This window comes from Pteropus vampyrus, unplaced genomic scaffold (assembly GCF_000151845.1).
Source record: "Pteropus vampyrus isolate Shadow unplaced genomic scaffold, Pvam_2.0 Scaffold44, whole genome shotgun sequence".
Lineage (NCBI taxonomy): Eukaryota > Metazoa > Chordata > Mammalia > Chiroptera > Pteropodidae > Pteropus > Pteropus vampyrus.
The window spans coordinates 539,792-554,032 of NW_011888825.1; the positions used below are offsets into that span (position 1 = coordinate 539,792).

General features: G+C 48.6%; 2 protein-coding genes and 1 non-coding gene across 6 annotated transcripts; 1 reads left to right on the forward strand and 2 right to left on the reverse strand.

The window, feature by feature from the left end:
- Nucleotides 1-257: 257 nt before the first annotated feature.
- On the reverse strand, nt 258-3,616 carry LOC105291236 (putative uncharacterized protein FLJ38447). The gene is made up of 2 exons (XM_011358898.2): nt 1,876-3,616; nt 258-1,778 (listed from the first exon to the last, which is right to left on the reverse strand). The coding sequence occupies exons 1-2, from the start codon at nt 2,390-2,392 to the stop codon at nt 1,723-1,725; spliced, it is 573 nt and encodes a 190-aa protein (XP_011357200.1). The 5' UTR covers nt 2,393-3,616; the 3' UTR covers nt 258-1,722.
- Nucleotides 3,617-6,587: 2,971 nt separating this feature from the next.
- Nucleotides 6,588-14,101, reverse strand: KCNAB3 (potassium voltage-gated channel subfamily A regulatory beta subunit 3). 4 transcript variants are annotated; one of them, XM_011358903.2, is made up of 14 exons: nt 13,210-14,099; nt 11,833-11,876; nt 11,702-11,739; nt 11,391-11,470; nt 9,885-9,929; nt 9,756-9,800; nt 9,512-9,555; nt 9,241-9,327; nt 8,878-8,963; nt 8,609-8,729; nt 8,430-8,524; nt 8,217-8,337; nt 7,964-8,052; nt 7,426-7,693 (listed from the first exon to the last, which is right to left on the reverse strand). In XM_011358903.2, the coding sequence occupies exons 1-14, from the start codon at nt 13,449-13,451 to the stop codon at nt 7,616-7,618; spliced, it is 1,215 nt and encodes a 404-aa protein (XP_011357205.1). In that variant the 5' UTR covers nt 13,452-14,099; the 3' UTR covers nt 7,426-7,615. The 4 variants fall into 4 exon arrangements, with proteins under 4 accessions (XP_011357204.1, XP_011357201.1, XP_011357205.1 ...); XM_011358902.2 differs by lacking the exon at nt 7,964-8,052 and having other exon boundaries at nt 6,588-7,693; nt 13,210-14,100; XM_011358900.2 differs by having other exon boundaries at nt 8,430-8,729; nt 13,210-14,100.
- On the forward strand, nt 10,338-10,456 carry LOC111738904. The gene has a single exon (XR_002780037.1). It is a non-coding gene; the product is annotated as a 5S ribosomal RNA (ribosomal RNA).
- Nucleotides 14,102-14,241: the final 140 nt, after the last annotated feature.

Sequence of the window (14,241 nt, forward strand, 5' to 3'; positions counted from 1 at the left end):
AGATTCAGAACTGCCTTCCATTCATCCTTTTTGATCATCCTTTCTGCCTTCAAGTTGCTTAGTTCCTCCAAGAGTCAGCAGAGGTCACTACAGCTCCACAGGTTCAATTACCAGTGTGCAGAAGTACATTTTTTTTTTAAGGAGTTGGGTGGGGGAGTCAAACTTCCATAGCCTGCCAAATATTTGAATTGGTAGATTTTTTTAAACGTGTATTGTTCACTACCAGGGCTGTTCAGAGAGAGAGACCACACACTTAATTTTTGAGGCTATTTTTTAAAAAAAATCTAATAAATATTTATTGAGTACATGCTTTACATTAATACTGTTGGCCCTGGAGATACAACAGTCACAAGTCAGTCATTGCTCTCATGGAGATTACACTCTATTGGGGGACACCAACAAAACACACTATCTGGAAATAAAAGCAGTGAAAATAAGGCATTATTATGCTACAGAGGGTGAGGGAGGGACTATACCAGGTTAGATATTGAGAAAGAACTCTGAACAGGGAACATGTAAGCTGAGACCTTAAAGACAGGAAAAAGTCAAAATACAGTTACAAAAATTGAGGTTTATACTTAAGTTCACATTTTTAACTAGGAGGAAAATGAAACAAGTAAGCACATAATTTAGATTTCAACAGAATGTCACTTTAGAACTTGTAATAAAACAGTATATATTAAATACCATTTGTATTCTAAATATTCCACCCATAGATGGTAACATCCTAGAGCATCCAGGACCTGGACCAATGCTGCTTAAATTTTTATGTGCACACGGATCACCTGAGATTCTTAAAATTCAGGTTGATTCAGTAAGTCTGAAGTGGAATCCTGAGATTTTACACATCCAACCAGCTCCCGCTGATGCTGATGCTGATGCTGATGCTGATGCTGCTGGCCCTTTACTATCGTAAGATACTGACGGGATTTTAAAACAGAATTCATGACATACAATAGATGTCCAATTATGGGACACAAGTTTAAAATTGTATGATGAGCATCTTTTTTCAGGAGTGTTTTCTTGTGACTGTAAAAACGTATCAAAGGTTTAAAATTTGATGCCTTTACCAAATGGCTCTCCCTTCTATCCTTGATAAGCCCTAATTAGGCGCCTCAGATAAATGCCCTTTAGACTTGCCCTAACAAAATGAAGGGAGATTCTGAAATGAAGCAAGGCAAGAGACATCTCAATTTTACATTCACAGTACTGGAAGTGGGGAAACAAGCATAACAGCACTGTGAGGGGGGGAAAAGGCTTATTTTTCTCAGTTCTCTTATGTGCTAGAGAAGTGAGATTAACGTGACATGAAAAGCAGCCTCTTCCCTCCTACTCCAGCGTTTTAAAAATTTCAAACCATTGACACAATTGCTAAAACGGGACTTGTTGCTCCCACACACCAGAGCTGCCCTGGACAAAAGCCAAAGTCACAGTTAAGGAAACAATCTGTCGTCTTCTCACTGGAGCGTAGATCGTTTTTATCCCTAGGCCACTCCATCCTGTATATGTAAGGCTGGCACAGTCAATAGATGGGGGCGATACGTCTAGTAGTCTCCCCAGTTCAGTATCAACACCTCCCAGGGCGTTCCCTCCTGCCCTCGGCTCAACTTCATCAATCCCGGGACGGGAGGGGGGTAGCCTTGGCATCAACCCCTTGTACTACAGCACTCTCTGAGAATGCAGCTCCCACGTTCCTTCCGCCGCAGCTTCCGGGTCCCTCAATTACAGCGTGCAGCGGGTCTTGTGGGCAAAGTCCTTAATCTCTGGACAGTACAGCACTGGAAGAAAGAAGAGTTAGTGGCAGCGGGAGAATGCAGCGGAACCCTGGTGCTTCTAGGCACTCTCCCCGCGCAGCCTCCCAAAACAGCTCCTCACCGTTGCTAGGCAGCGGGCGCCGACCTCCGCGCGCGGGCGCTAGCACCCTGTACCAGAATCGCCGAAGCGCGCGCCACCCCGCTCTCTTTGGCCCCGCCTCCTTCTCGCTCTCTTCTTCGTCGTCGGTCTCCTGGTCGGCGTCGCCGCTTTCCCTGATCGGGCTACCCGCCTCATCTGGTTCGCGTTCGGCTCGCGCTTTTTCCTCCAACCGCGACCACAAGTCCGGGTCCACAGAAACCTCTGTGACCCCGCCGCGCGGAAGCGGGGTGGGCGCACGGCAGAAGGGGCATGTGACGACGCGGCGCAGGCGCACTACACGCGCGGCCGCTCCTCCGCGGTCACCGCGCGCTGCCAGCTCTTGCAAACAAGCGGTGCAGAGCGTGTGTCCGCAGCGGGCGCGTGCCGTTCCGGACAGACGGCGGGGCGCTCGGCGACCGAGGTTGAAGGGTCGGTAGCAGATGTTACAGTCTAGTTCTCCCTGCTCCGGAAGAGATGGCACTCTCACTAGGAGCTGCATGGTGCCCGCCGCGGACTCGAGGGGGTCGCTAACGTGGCTGATGTTGTGGGCAGAAAGAGCTGGCCCTCCCTTTGACTCAGGTCGTGTCTTGGGGCCGGGGCCGCGGTCTCGTGCCCGTTTTATTAATGAGACCCCGCCCCCGAGGCGTCACGCCGTGGTCAGGCCGCTCCCTGCGGCGGCACGCGTGGGGGCGGTGGAGGCACGAGGCCGGGAATGTCAACCGTGGCTGGAGAAGCAAAGGGGGAAGGCGGCTCAACTGGTACTAGGACTGGGGCGGTAAGAGGCATATCACCCTCTACTCCCTCCATGCCTTCCTTCATACCCCAGCACAAAGCCCGCACTCCTTAATTCTGTGTGCAAATCCTCAGTTCCTTTCCTGTGCCCCCTAAGCCACTGGCATAAGTGTCTACAGGCCCAGGGGCCTGTTCGTTCAGTTGCTCACTCTTTCACAACCCCACTTAAACTTATTAAGCTAGTGACACAGCCCATTCTGTCCCACCTTTGGTGGGGTCCTGTATGTTTGAACGGATGCTGCCTGACAGTAACTCTCATTCTGCCCTCAACTCGCCTTATGCATGTTCTTATAAGGCTGGACTTCTAAATTTCATATTCCTCAAACTGCTCAATGCCAAGCTGACATCTCAGCCTAAAGAGAGACCTAGATTCCAGGACTATGGCCTTAGGAATTCTGGGAATCTTTTCCTTCCAGAGTAGCCTGGCCTGGACACCCACACACCATGATGGGTCCAGCAAAGCAGCCCAGCATGAGTTCTGACTCAGGGGTCTGACTTCCCCCACAGGTAAACAGGATATAGTACTCACAGCCCACATTCCCTCATGGTGCCACACCTATCCCCAGCTGCCTCCTCACTTACCTCTCCTGGACCTGCACAGACTCTAAAGCCAGCTGACTTGAGTTCATATCCTAGCTTCCACCACTTACTAGCTGTGACACTTTGAGCAAGTTACTTAATTTTTTCTGGGCTTTGGTTTCCTCACCCATAAAATATGGATAATATTAGGAATGAATGAGATTATATACATTAGGTGCTTAGAACACTGGCACAGAGTAAACAGCACATATTGGCTATAATTACTATCCTGTGCTCCCCACTTATATTGTGTTCACTTTAATTTCTCAGTTTTCAACATTTTCAACATCCATTTCTCTTGGTCAATACAAGACCGGCTTCTCTATACCCATCGCATTTACTGGCTGTAATAGGCAATGTAGAACTGGTTTTACTTTTCAACTAGATTGTTAAAACCTTAAGAGCAGTAGTCCCCAACCTTTTTGGCACCAAGGACTGGTGCTCCTATGAGAATCTAATGCCTGATGATCTGAGGTGGAGCTGAGGTAGTGATGTTAGTGTTGAGGAGCAGCTGCAAGTGTGGATGAAGCTTTGCTCACTCACCTGCTACTCACCTCCTGCTGTGCAACCCAGTTCCTAACAGGCTGTGGACTGGTACCAGCCCAGGGGTTGGGGACCCCTGCCTTAGAGTGTAATCTTTGGTGAAGAGTTATACCATTATTTTTAAGCAAACATTTCAGAACTTCTGAGTTGTATTGTCTTCATAGTCACTTGGGGGAAGTTATCTACTTAATCCAGTTGCTGCGATAATTCAAAACGTTTTTGGAACTTCTCTTTGGAATGGTGTTCGGAAATCTCACATCTCTTAATATCTCTAATTGGTGATTAAATCTTAAAATTTTAAGGTACATTTGATTATATAAATGTTCCCAAAGTGTTCGACAGCCAAAGCCTCTCTAAGCTCCAGACCTGGATATCCAGTCAGTTGCTCAACTTCCTTTCATTTAATCTTCAAGAACCCAAAAATGATGATCTCCTTGTCTAAATCAGCATCTCTTCCAGTGTTTCCTACCTTTTCCTACCTCTTTCTTTACTTAGCTCCAGAAACCTAGATGTTGTCCTTGACTCCTCCCTTGTTTTCACCTTCCTTTACTGACTTATCACCAAGCCCCACCTACTTTTCTCCATCTTCAGTACATCACCCTAGTTCAAGATGCCATCATCTCTTGCTTAGACCCTGTTAGGAGCCTCTTAATCAGCCTGTCCACACTCATTCTGGACTTCTGCAAGCTTTTCTCCACACTGCTTACAGTAATCTCAAACTCAAACATGTCTTACCACACATTCGTTCTATTCCTGTTTAAAATCTTTTAATGTGGTGGCAGTTTAATAGCCCAAAATTCCTTTGCAGGTGACTTTGCTGTTTCTCCCATTGGGGAGAAGGAATTGGGGTCTATTTCACTATCCCTTGAATCTGAGCTCGCCTCATGACTTGCTTGACTGATAGAATGTGGCAGAAGTGACGAGTTCTGGAGCATAGTCCTTCAGAAACCTTGCAACTTCTGCCTTTGTCCTTTTGCAATACTATCCTGAGACCACCATGTAAGAAAATTCAAACCAGTGGTAGAAGAGGCCACATGGAGGAGAACTGAGGAACCCTAGTCAATAGCCAACACTAATAGCCAGACACATACCAGTGAGGCCATCTTGGATTTTCCTGCTCAGCCAACCTACTAGTTGAATTCAGCCACATGAGTGAGCCCAGATGAAAACAGGAGAAGAACCTACCAGTCAACCCTTGGAATCATAAAAAAAATTAATCATTTAGAAGTTTCAAGCCACTAAATTTTGTGGGTGATTTGTTATATATTAATAGCTAATTGATGTAGCAGGTTTCCTACTGTCCTTAGGATAAAAATAATATTCTAAAGTGCCCTGCAAGGCTCTGTATGTTCAGAACCCACCCATGTCTCACATTCTGCTTCCATCCTTCCCTGTTCTGTGATATTTAAAGTTTGTAACTTTCCACACTCTGGCTTTGAGACCTTTGGCTTGTATGTTCCTTTCTGCCACAAGGCTTTCTCATATGCTGTTCCCCTGACTCTCTTGCTTTCACCTTAGTAACACTTATCCATCAGCTCTCAGCTCAGGCTCGCCATGTCAAATACCCACTATAGACTCTGGTAACATCACGTGCTTTTCTCTGGCTTTTGGACAACTGAAGTTTATGTTTGGGGGTTGTTTAGCCCATCTGTAAGCTCGAAGTTTGTTCTCAGTCTGGTTTTGTTTACCACCGTATCCCATAGTAGGATTCAATAAACACTTATTAATAAATTAATGAATGAGGTGAGTGATAAATATGGTAAATGAGGTATGACAATAAAGGAAAGTTTCTTACAAGGGGTTTCTAAACTGCCTCTGAAGTTTTTTTTAAATGTTTTGAGCAATGGGAGAAACATTAAAATAATTACATAACCCTCTAAGGTAATTATTTAAGGAGAGTACTATTTTGAATTTATAAATTCATATATGTTTATTACAGAATAACTAATCATAGTTTAGTCATACGTTTTACCTCTTTGTTTCCACCAGTCTTCCAAAATGAGTGGGAGAGGATAGGAGTGGATGTAAGTATTCATTAGCTGGTCTGGTTGGTTGCTAACCCAGTAAATAGCATGCTGTTGACTTTTCTCTTTTGGAAGTTGGTTTTACTCTGCTCTCCCAGCTTCAATATCAAGGACAAGTGAGAATGGGTAGAAGAGAAATGGTGAGGTTGTATTTTAAGGAAGGCACAGCTCATCCTTCCCTGCCTTGTGATTTTTAAAGGTGGTAACTTTCCACCCACTTTCTATCCTAGGGAAATCAGACTTCTTTAGGGAAGAATCAGGGGCAGTATCTGACATAACCCCATTTGATTCTGCTTTTCCGCTACCCTCACACCTAATCTTTCACTTGCTTTCTTTTTTACTTTACAATGATAACTCCTTTCCCTCTCTCTGTCATCTCAACCATAGACCAGGTTTCATTTTATCTCTCCTTCACCAAATTCCAAAGCCTCAACCTCAGACCAGCCCCTCCCTCTCAGCCACAAGAAAACCACCCAGATAGTTCCTTGACATAAGTGTAAGTATCATGCAAGAGTGAAATGAGAAGTATAAAACCAGAAGTATAGGTAGTATAACTTTCAAAACAAAACAAAGCTAGGGCAAGGGTGCTGGAGGGAGGAAAAAAACTGGGAAGCCAAATCTCTTTGGGTTCTACGGAATGTGGCAACTGAAGGAAGAAAACTGGGGCCTAGGGTATCAGTCCCTTGGTCCTTGATAAGAGTAATGACTAGGAACAAGGGTCACTGAGGTAAATGAGCAATGGAGAGAAAAGAAAGCTAATACTAGAGCTTTTTAATGCCAGGGGGCTAGAGGGCCAGATATCTGAGATTGAGACCTTCGCCTCCCAACTCCTTGTAATTTCAGACACGGTGAGGATCAAGCTGAGATTTTATTTACAATTCCCTGGAAAGTCTTACAGAAGAGGGGCCACCATTATTGCTTTAAGATTATTGCCAGGAGGAAAACTATAGTCCCCTAAGGCCAGGTAGGAAGTCCTGCTCAAGGCTCAAACTCTATCCGCAGACGTGGTCAGCCCCATATCTCTGCTGTGACCTTAAAGGCTGTTACTATTTCCTGAGAAGCACAGCCCAATTGTTTTCCAAGGGCCACCCTGGCCAAGCTATACATCTGCCATCAAATTTCCCTCTATTTTTGTCAGTGATATGTCACTGTATTCCCCACTCCTACATTCCGCCTCTTGGCAGAAACAAAGAACACCAATTGTAGTTTTAAGCCCCCTTACACCTCCTGGCTGGAAGGCAGGGTCCTGGTTTTCCAAACATTATCATTAACTTCCTGCCAGGACCAGCCTGGCTTCCTTTGTATTACTGAATAACGTCAAAGCCCCATTTTCCTTTGTCCCAGATGACATCATAACTCTCTTATTAGGTTATTACCCCTTGATGAATTTTAAGGGCTACTTTTGAGGTACTCTGCATAATTCTTTGATCTGCCGTGTATTTTTTTTTTTTTTAATGGGCCTTGGGGATTGTGGGAATTGAGAAGAGCGAGACCAAATGGCAGAGAGGGAACAGCCCAATAGCTCATGCCTGGGATTAGCAAGAAGGCTGAGGAGAGCGCAGCAGAGGGCGGTGAACTACTTTTCCTCTCAAGCCCCGTTGCGGAAGGATATGGCTTTGTTCATGCGTATTGCTACTCGAGCCGGAACTCGTTAATGGTCGGGGCCACTCTCGTTGTGACTACTGTGTGTGGGGAAACCGGAGCAGGAGGGAGGCTGCTGCGGCGAAGCAGTTCTGGGTAGGGGTGCAGCAGAACTAGGCTGGGGGCCCTGCGCCCCTGAAGGACTATTTCTTGGAATGTGGTGTGCTCCCTAGTAGTCCGTCTATCTCTGTCACCGTCTGCGGGGTCAGTTGGCTCAGCACCTGGAGGATAATGGGATGGGGGAGAGGGCAGTAAGTACGTGTTGGGTCACCGAAGAAGGGCATGAAGTTCGAGGACTTGGGAGCAGCACAGCGGACCAAGTGTCGGGGAAAGTGTCCCAGCTGTGCCCTGCCTCACCTTGTCACCCTGGGACCTCTGATTTGCAAAGCAAGGACCTTGTAGTAGGTCAGGCCCATTCTAGTTGGACAGTGAGGCTTTGCTTGCTGAGGAAGGGGATAGAGATGGGCTCTGCCTGTGAGTCCCCAGCTCACCTGTAGGGCGCCCAGATGTTCTATCAGTTGCTCTGCACTGGACACCCCCAGCAAGACCGAGCTGACACCCTCACTGTGGAGACACCATGCTGGGGCCAGAGGAGGAAAACAAGAGAACTGATGGGGAACAGTAAGCATATAAACTTCAGAAGTGTCTCTGAGGGTCCTCCCTAAGGAAAAACCAGTCTTGGGTTTGGGAATGTCTCAGGAGGAGACAAGGTCCTGGCAAGGTCCAGGGCTGGTAGTATCTCACCAATAGCAAGCTGTGCCACAGTGCAGCCCAGCTGGTGAGCAATGGGAAGAAGGTCCATGACTCTGGTTTGTTGCTTCTTGCCATCCTCACTCAGCACTTTGTCCTTGAGCCACTGGTAGCCCTGGAAGCCAAAGAGAATCAGCAAAAGACCCCACCTACCTCCAAAACAGCCAAGATAGCCCAATCTTGCCATCCTGAGCCCCCAGACCTCACCTTAATGGTGGCCCTGCAGGTATCTGGGACTTGCCCCTCATACTTGCTAGTAATGAGGCCACAGGCTAGAGGGGACCAGGTAACTGAGCCAACACCTAAGAAGAGGATTGGATGTGTGGGGAAAGGGATCTCAGTGATGGTGAAGCCAAGGGAAAGGTAGGGTTGATGGAGCTGCGAACCAATCTTGTGGTAGAGCTCTGGCAGCTGCATCTCCACCTTCTCTCTCTGAAACAGATGGTGCTCTGCTTGTTCACACACTGGAGGAATCAGATTGAACTGTCTGGCCATGGAGTAGGCCTCCTGAGTGGGGTAGGAAAGAGATGGGGGTGTGGGTCAGAGCACTCTCCATATTTTTCCGCTCCCCGTCTTCCAACAGAATGGAGTTTGGAGTGGCCATGTGAAAAGTGGGCACTCATTGTGGAATGGGGAAGTGGGATAGTATACTCACCATGATTTCTGCAGCCCCCCATCGAGATGTCCCCCAGTACAGGGCCAGGCCCTGGTTGATGACATAGGTCATGGCTCGTACAATCTCTAGGCATATAGGAGAAAGAGAGAGCTGTACTGTCAGATCCCTGGCATCCATGGCTCCAGATCTGCAGATCTCTGACTGCCCCCACAAAGGCCCCAGGCATTTCTATAGAGTCAGAGAGGTTACTATCTGCTCTTTGCCTCCTTCTCTGTTTAAGTCCTAGGGTCTGATCCTCCACTGTGGAGCTTGGGAGGCCTCCTGAGCAGGGACTGGCTTCCTACTGAGGGTTGAGAGGTGCTCAGTTTTAAAGGACTATCATGATTGGGATGCTACTTTTACCCTCCATAGGACTGTTGGGGTCTGAGTGATTAGCGAAGACAATATCCACGTATCCCAGCTGGAGACGTTCCAGAGATCCTCGCAAGCCTAAGGTGGGGATGGGGAGAGGAAAGTAAGCAACTCAGCTTCAGTTTCAGAATTCACACCTTACCTCTTTGCAGTGGTCACCTAACTCCCAGTTCCCCATCTGAAGGAAGAACTTCAGAGAATGTCCCCAACTTCTCTGGCTTCCATACCCAGCCACTTCAGGCTCCCAGCCTCTAACTCTCACCCTCGATGATGTGTTTGCGGCTCAAGCCTCGCTCAGTTTCTGCCCTGTAGGAAAAGGTAAGTCAAAGATGAGGTGTGACAAAGATGAGGACCAAGGCTGGCCTGGCACCATGAGGAACTGGGACTACATGGTTCCTCAAAGTCAGGACCTGGGATGGCAGGTGCAGGGACAGCTGTCACCACCCCCATCCCATACACCTTCTACATTCTCTGTAGATATCAATTATTGTGGGGCGGCCACTTACTGTCCTCCCCAAAAAATCTTGGTGGTGATGACATAGCTTGATCTCCTGGAAAAAGAGAAACGGGAGAACAGCAAGAAGAGGATTTTTGGATGATCATGTCCCCAGCAACCCTCCAAAACACAGTCTCACCTCCAACCTTTCCTCTTGAGGATATTGCCTAGGGTTCTTTCAGCCCTGAAAGAAAACAGTGTAGAAGCATTGAGCTCTCCAAAGTGGAGCATTTCCTTCTCTTTTTCCCCCCCTAATTTCCTAATTTCCTAATTCAACTAATTTCCTCTCTTGTAAAGTGGAGCATAAACCAGGAGCCATTGGGCTGTCAGCCCGAACCTGGACTAAATAAGGGGCTCCTGGAACTAGGGGTATAGTCATATAGCTTTCATTCAGTCATTCAACAAATAACAGTTGTGCATCAGTTCTGGGTTCCAAAGGGATAGACGAGGATGAGGGGAGAAGGACAGACTAGGGAGACACTGGTTCCAACAATCTGTGTTGCCCTCCTCCTGGAGTCTGCAAAATTCCACCTATCCTCCAAAGTTTAGCTCAGATTCTGCCTCTGAGCAGAATTGAAAATGTTCTGATTGCGTCTACAGCCATGCCACCCTGAACAAGCCCGATCCTGTCTGATCTCGGAAGCTAAGCAGGGTGGGGCCTGGTTAGTACTTGGATGAGAGACCACCTAGGAAGACCAGGTGCTGTAGGCATAAAAAATAAAAAATAAGGGATTGTAAGCTGACAACATCCTTGCAATCTATGAGGTCAACCAAAGGTTGCTTCACCACAGTTTATGGTCAGTCCTTGTCAGCTTCCATAGCTCTTATTGGCTACACAATTCTTTTGCACTTAATTATGAGCTAACATGTGACAAGTCTTAAGTTGTTATGGGAGGCTGTTATTGAAGTGTTTTAGTGTTATTCAGTCTTTCATATCTCCCTGTCTTTTTGGTTTATTTGTTTAACTATTTAGAATGAGAGCTTTTTGAAGGGTATATTGATGTTATCTCACAAGTAGTGCCTGCTCTGTGCTAGGCCCTGTAGGTATTTGGGTAATATGGGCAAGAGCAAGACAAATTTCATGAAAAGAGGAGCCTCCTAGTTGAGCAGCAGATATGGCCACATGAACCACAGTAATTGATAAACTGTGTGTCAGAGGGCAGTATAAAGTGCTTTGGGAAATTGAGGTGGGTAGTGACCAACTTTGGGGAGGCTTCTTGGAGGAGCTAACATTTGGGCCAAGTCTTGAAGATGAGCAGAAGAGTTTGCAGATGGAAAATAGATATGGGTAGCTCAACCTAGGTTTTAGCTTCTCCCAGTGTGAAGCCATGGGTGTGTAATGTGGTGTGGTATATTTAAAAGCTTTGTAATCCCCATGCAGTTACACATATCCGATGCATAGGGTATATATTGTTTTGTTTGTTTGTTATTGCTTTTTGACTGCACAGTATGCCCATTGCCCTCTAAGGTGGAGAGGAACTGATATTTGGGACTATAATTCCCACAATGCCTTGGGGGCCCACTGGCTGAAAAGTTGGAATTTAGTATTGGCAGAATTCTCAGGGTTCTTGAGAGGGAAAATATGAAGCCCCGATGTTCTCTCAGCCTTCTAAATGTAACTTAGCTCTTTCACTCCAGTCCTTACTTTCCAGCTGCATACACTTCGGCAGTGTCAAAAAGGTTTACACCATGCTCATAGGCTACTGTCAGCACATCCTCTGCTGTCTAGGGAGGTGAGAAAAAGAGTTGAAGATCAACCACAGGCCTCTCAATTACCTCCCTCACTAGCCCATAGCATCTCAGCTTTGGTTTCCACATTCTTCCCCCTTTCCCCATCCTCTAGCCTTGCATCCATCATTCTCCATGCTTGTTGTCAAAAGCCCTATCCAAGTCCATTTCCCCTCGTTTTGTTTTCCTCACAGCCCCTCACCCTGCTCTAGGTCCCATCACTTATACCTCATCTGAGATCTGAGAACCGAATGTGACCCAGGTACCTGCAAAAGAGAAGCCAGGCATGTGAGAACTGTGGGAAGCAAGCAATGAATGAATGAGTGCTCTTCCCTTAAATCCTCTTCTTTCTAACTCACCTAGGCCAAGACAGGATACCCGAAGACCAGACTTTCCTAGGTTCCTGCAGGAAACAGAAGTAGCAAGAAGGCGTGGAGCCTCCATTAGGGACATAGATTATCAGCTCCCAGTTCCTCTCCTTTCAGAATGAGAAGCCCTTAGGGTGTCTCAATCCAGAGAAACTAGAGCCAGTGGGCTACTGAATTGGGCAGTGCTATTCCTATAGTATACGTGAACAAACTGCTCCTATGGAGCCACTGTCCAATGCCTCTGTTCCCTCCTATCACACTGAAGATGTGCTGCCTTGATTGTGTTTCTCCTAGTAGGGCCTTATTTGAACCATCTCTGGGACTCGTGGAGTTGGGGTAGGGGGAATGTGACTGGCTGATTGTAATGTTTGTGAAAACAGACCCTCAGAGAGTCATGCTAAAGGGCAGACACTGGGGTAGGAGGGGTAAACCAAGTCAAATACAGGTACTCAGGCAAGCCAAGGTCCTTGGATAGGCTAGGCAGATGGGCTTCCAACAAAAGCAGGTAGGACACCTGGGTGGGGAGTATGACAGGAAAGGCCAGTTATTCCTCTTCTCCACTCCCTGTGCTCCTGTGGGCTTGTGAAGTCTGTCCCAGAACCAGAAAGTCCCCTCCTCCCAAGACCTCTCCACCCAAGTAGTCAGCTCAGCCTCCCAATCAAGGCTGCCACATGGAGGGAATCAAATTCCTCAAGTGACAACACCAGGTCAGATCAGTGACCTCTGCTAACTCCCAAGCAGAAGACTACCCCCACCCCCACCCCTTGTGAGTTCTGAGAGCCCAGAAGTTCTCTGGGATTAAGTCAGCTACAGTTACATTATAGGCCACCTTCCCCACTGGGCTCCTGTCCCTCAGCATGGAATTGAGAGATGTGGTCTATCCTTCCCAGGTCCTTCCCAGGGCCCCACTTCCCTTTCCACTAAGGTCACAAGAGACTGGGCCCTTGGGGCAGGGAGGAGCAGTATCTGGGTCAGGCACCCTGAGCAGGCCAGAATGGGAAGCCCTTTCCTTTCCTTCCCCTTCTTCTCAGGACACCGACCCAAGGACACTCCTTGGAGGATGCAGCCTGGAGATCCTTGCATTCCTGGCTTTCCTGGGGGTAAAGAGGAAAGCTCAGGAGCATCCCACTGGGTCTACAGGACCCCGTCAACCTTGGTAAACGAATTTCTCCTAGTTAGGGGTATCGACGGGTATCGACGGCGACCAAGAGAGAGACCAACAGAAGGAGTGCCAGTGATGGGGTAGAAGATATGGAGTGAGCCGGGACCTTCTTAGCGAAGTTAGAGGGGGTTCTAATGGCATCCCAGGACGCCTCAAAGATCGGAAAAAGGGAGCAGATGGAGCGGGCTACCCAGCCACCCCCATACCTGTATTTCATGCCAGTGGCTCGGCGGGTGCTCTCTCGGAGGGCGCCAGCGGGCGCTAGGGTTCGGGGGACCACTGCAGCCCGGGCCTTGGGGCCTGACCCTCCTCCCCCCGGAGGATTCCCATGCCCCCCGCCGACCGGCCCGCCATTACCGGCCCCGGGGCCCGGCCGGGGTCCACACAAACGATCCTCACTGCTCCGGCTGCGAAGGTTCTGCTCAGTACACGCGATAGACACTTGCATGCTGGCTGGCCAGGGCGGGGGAGGGGGCTCCGAGGGGACAGGGAAGCCTGAGGACGGACAACCCGGGGTTTAGTGGTGCGAGCCCTGGGAGAGAGCGGGAAGGCTGAAGAGGCTGCGGCAGGAGTCGTCAGGCAGGATCCTGCCCGCGAGGGCGGGCTGCTGGAGGTCGCGGGGTTTGCGGTGGGAGGGGAGAAACGCAGGAGTAACCACTAGCGGAGATATTCAGACACCGGGGACAAAGGCGCGGGGAGGAGGACGGGGAAATGGATGAGGCTAAAGATGGGAAACGGTCCTGAGAGGGTAGGGAGCTAGGGACGAAGTGAGCGAAAGAAGATGCCACTTCAGCTGGAACCGCAGCGGGGCCCCGCTAATCAACATGCACGCACTGCCTCCCTCATCTGCATACCCCGCCTTCCAGGCAAACCAGCGGCTCATCTGCATAAGCCCCGCCTTCCGAAGCTCTGCAGCCTGAATGTTAAGTGTACTCGGAGGAATCCGAGATCAGAACCCGGCAGGGTGGTTCTTGCATCCTCTGGGGCCAGAGGCAGGTCCGGCCTCCTGCAGCCCAGCGGTTCTCAATAGGGGCCGTTTGGCAAGATCTGGAGACATTTTTGACTGCCACTACCGGGGAGGGAGAGGAATGTGCTACCACCATCTAGTGAGTGGCGCCCAGGACAAAGCACAAGACAGCCCCGCCCCCCCCAAACAATGAATTATCCAGTCCAGAATGTCAATAATGTTGCTGTTGGGAAACAGATGGTCGAAGTCTCTTCGCAGGTTCAGAGGATGT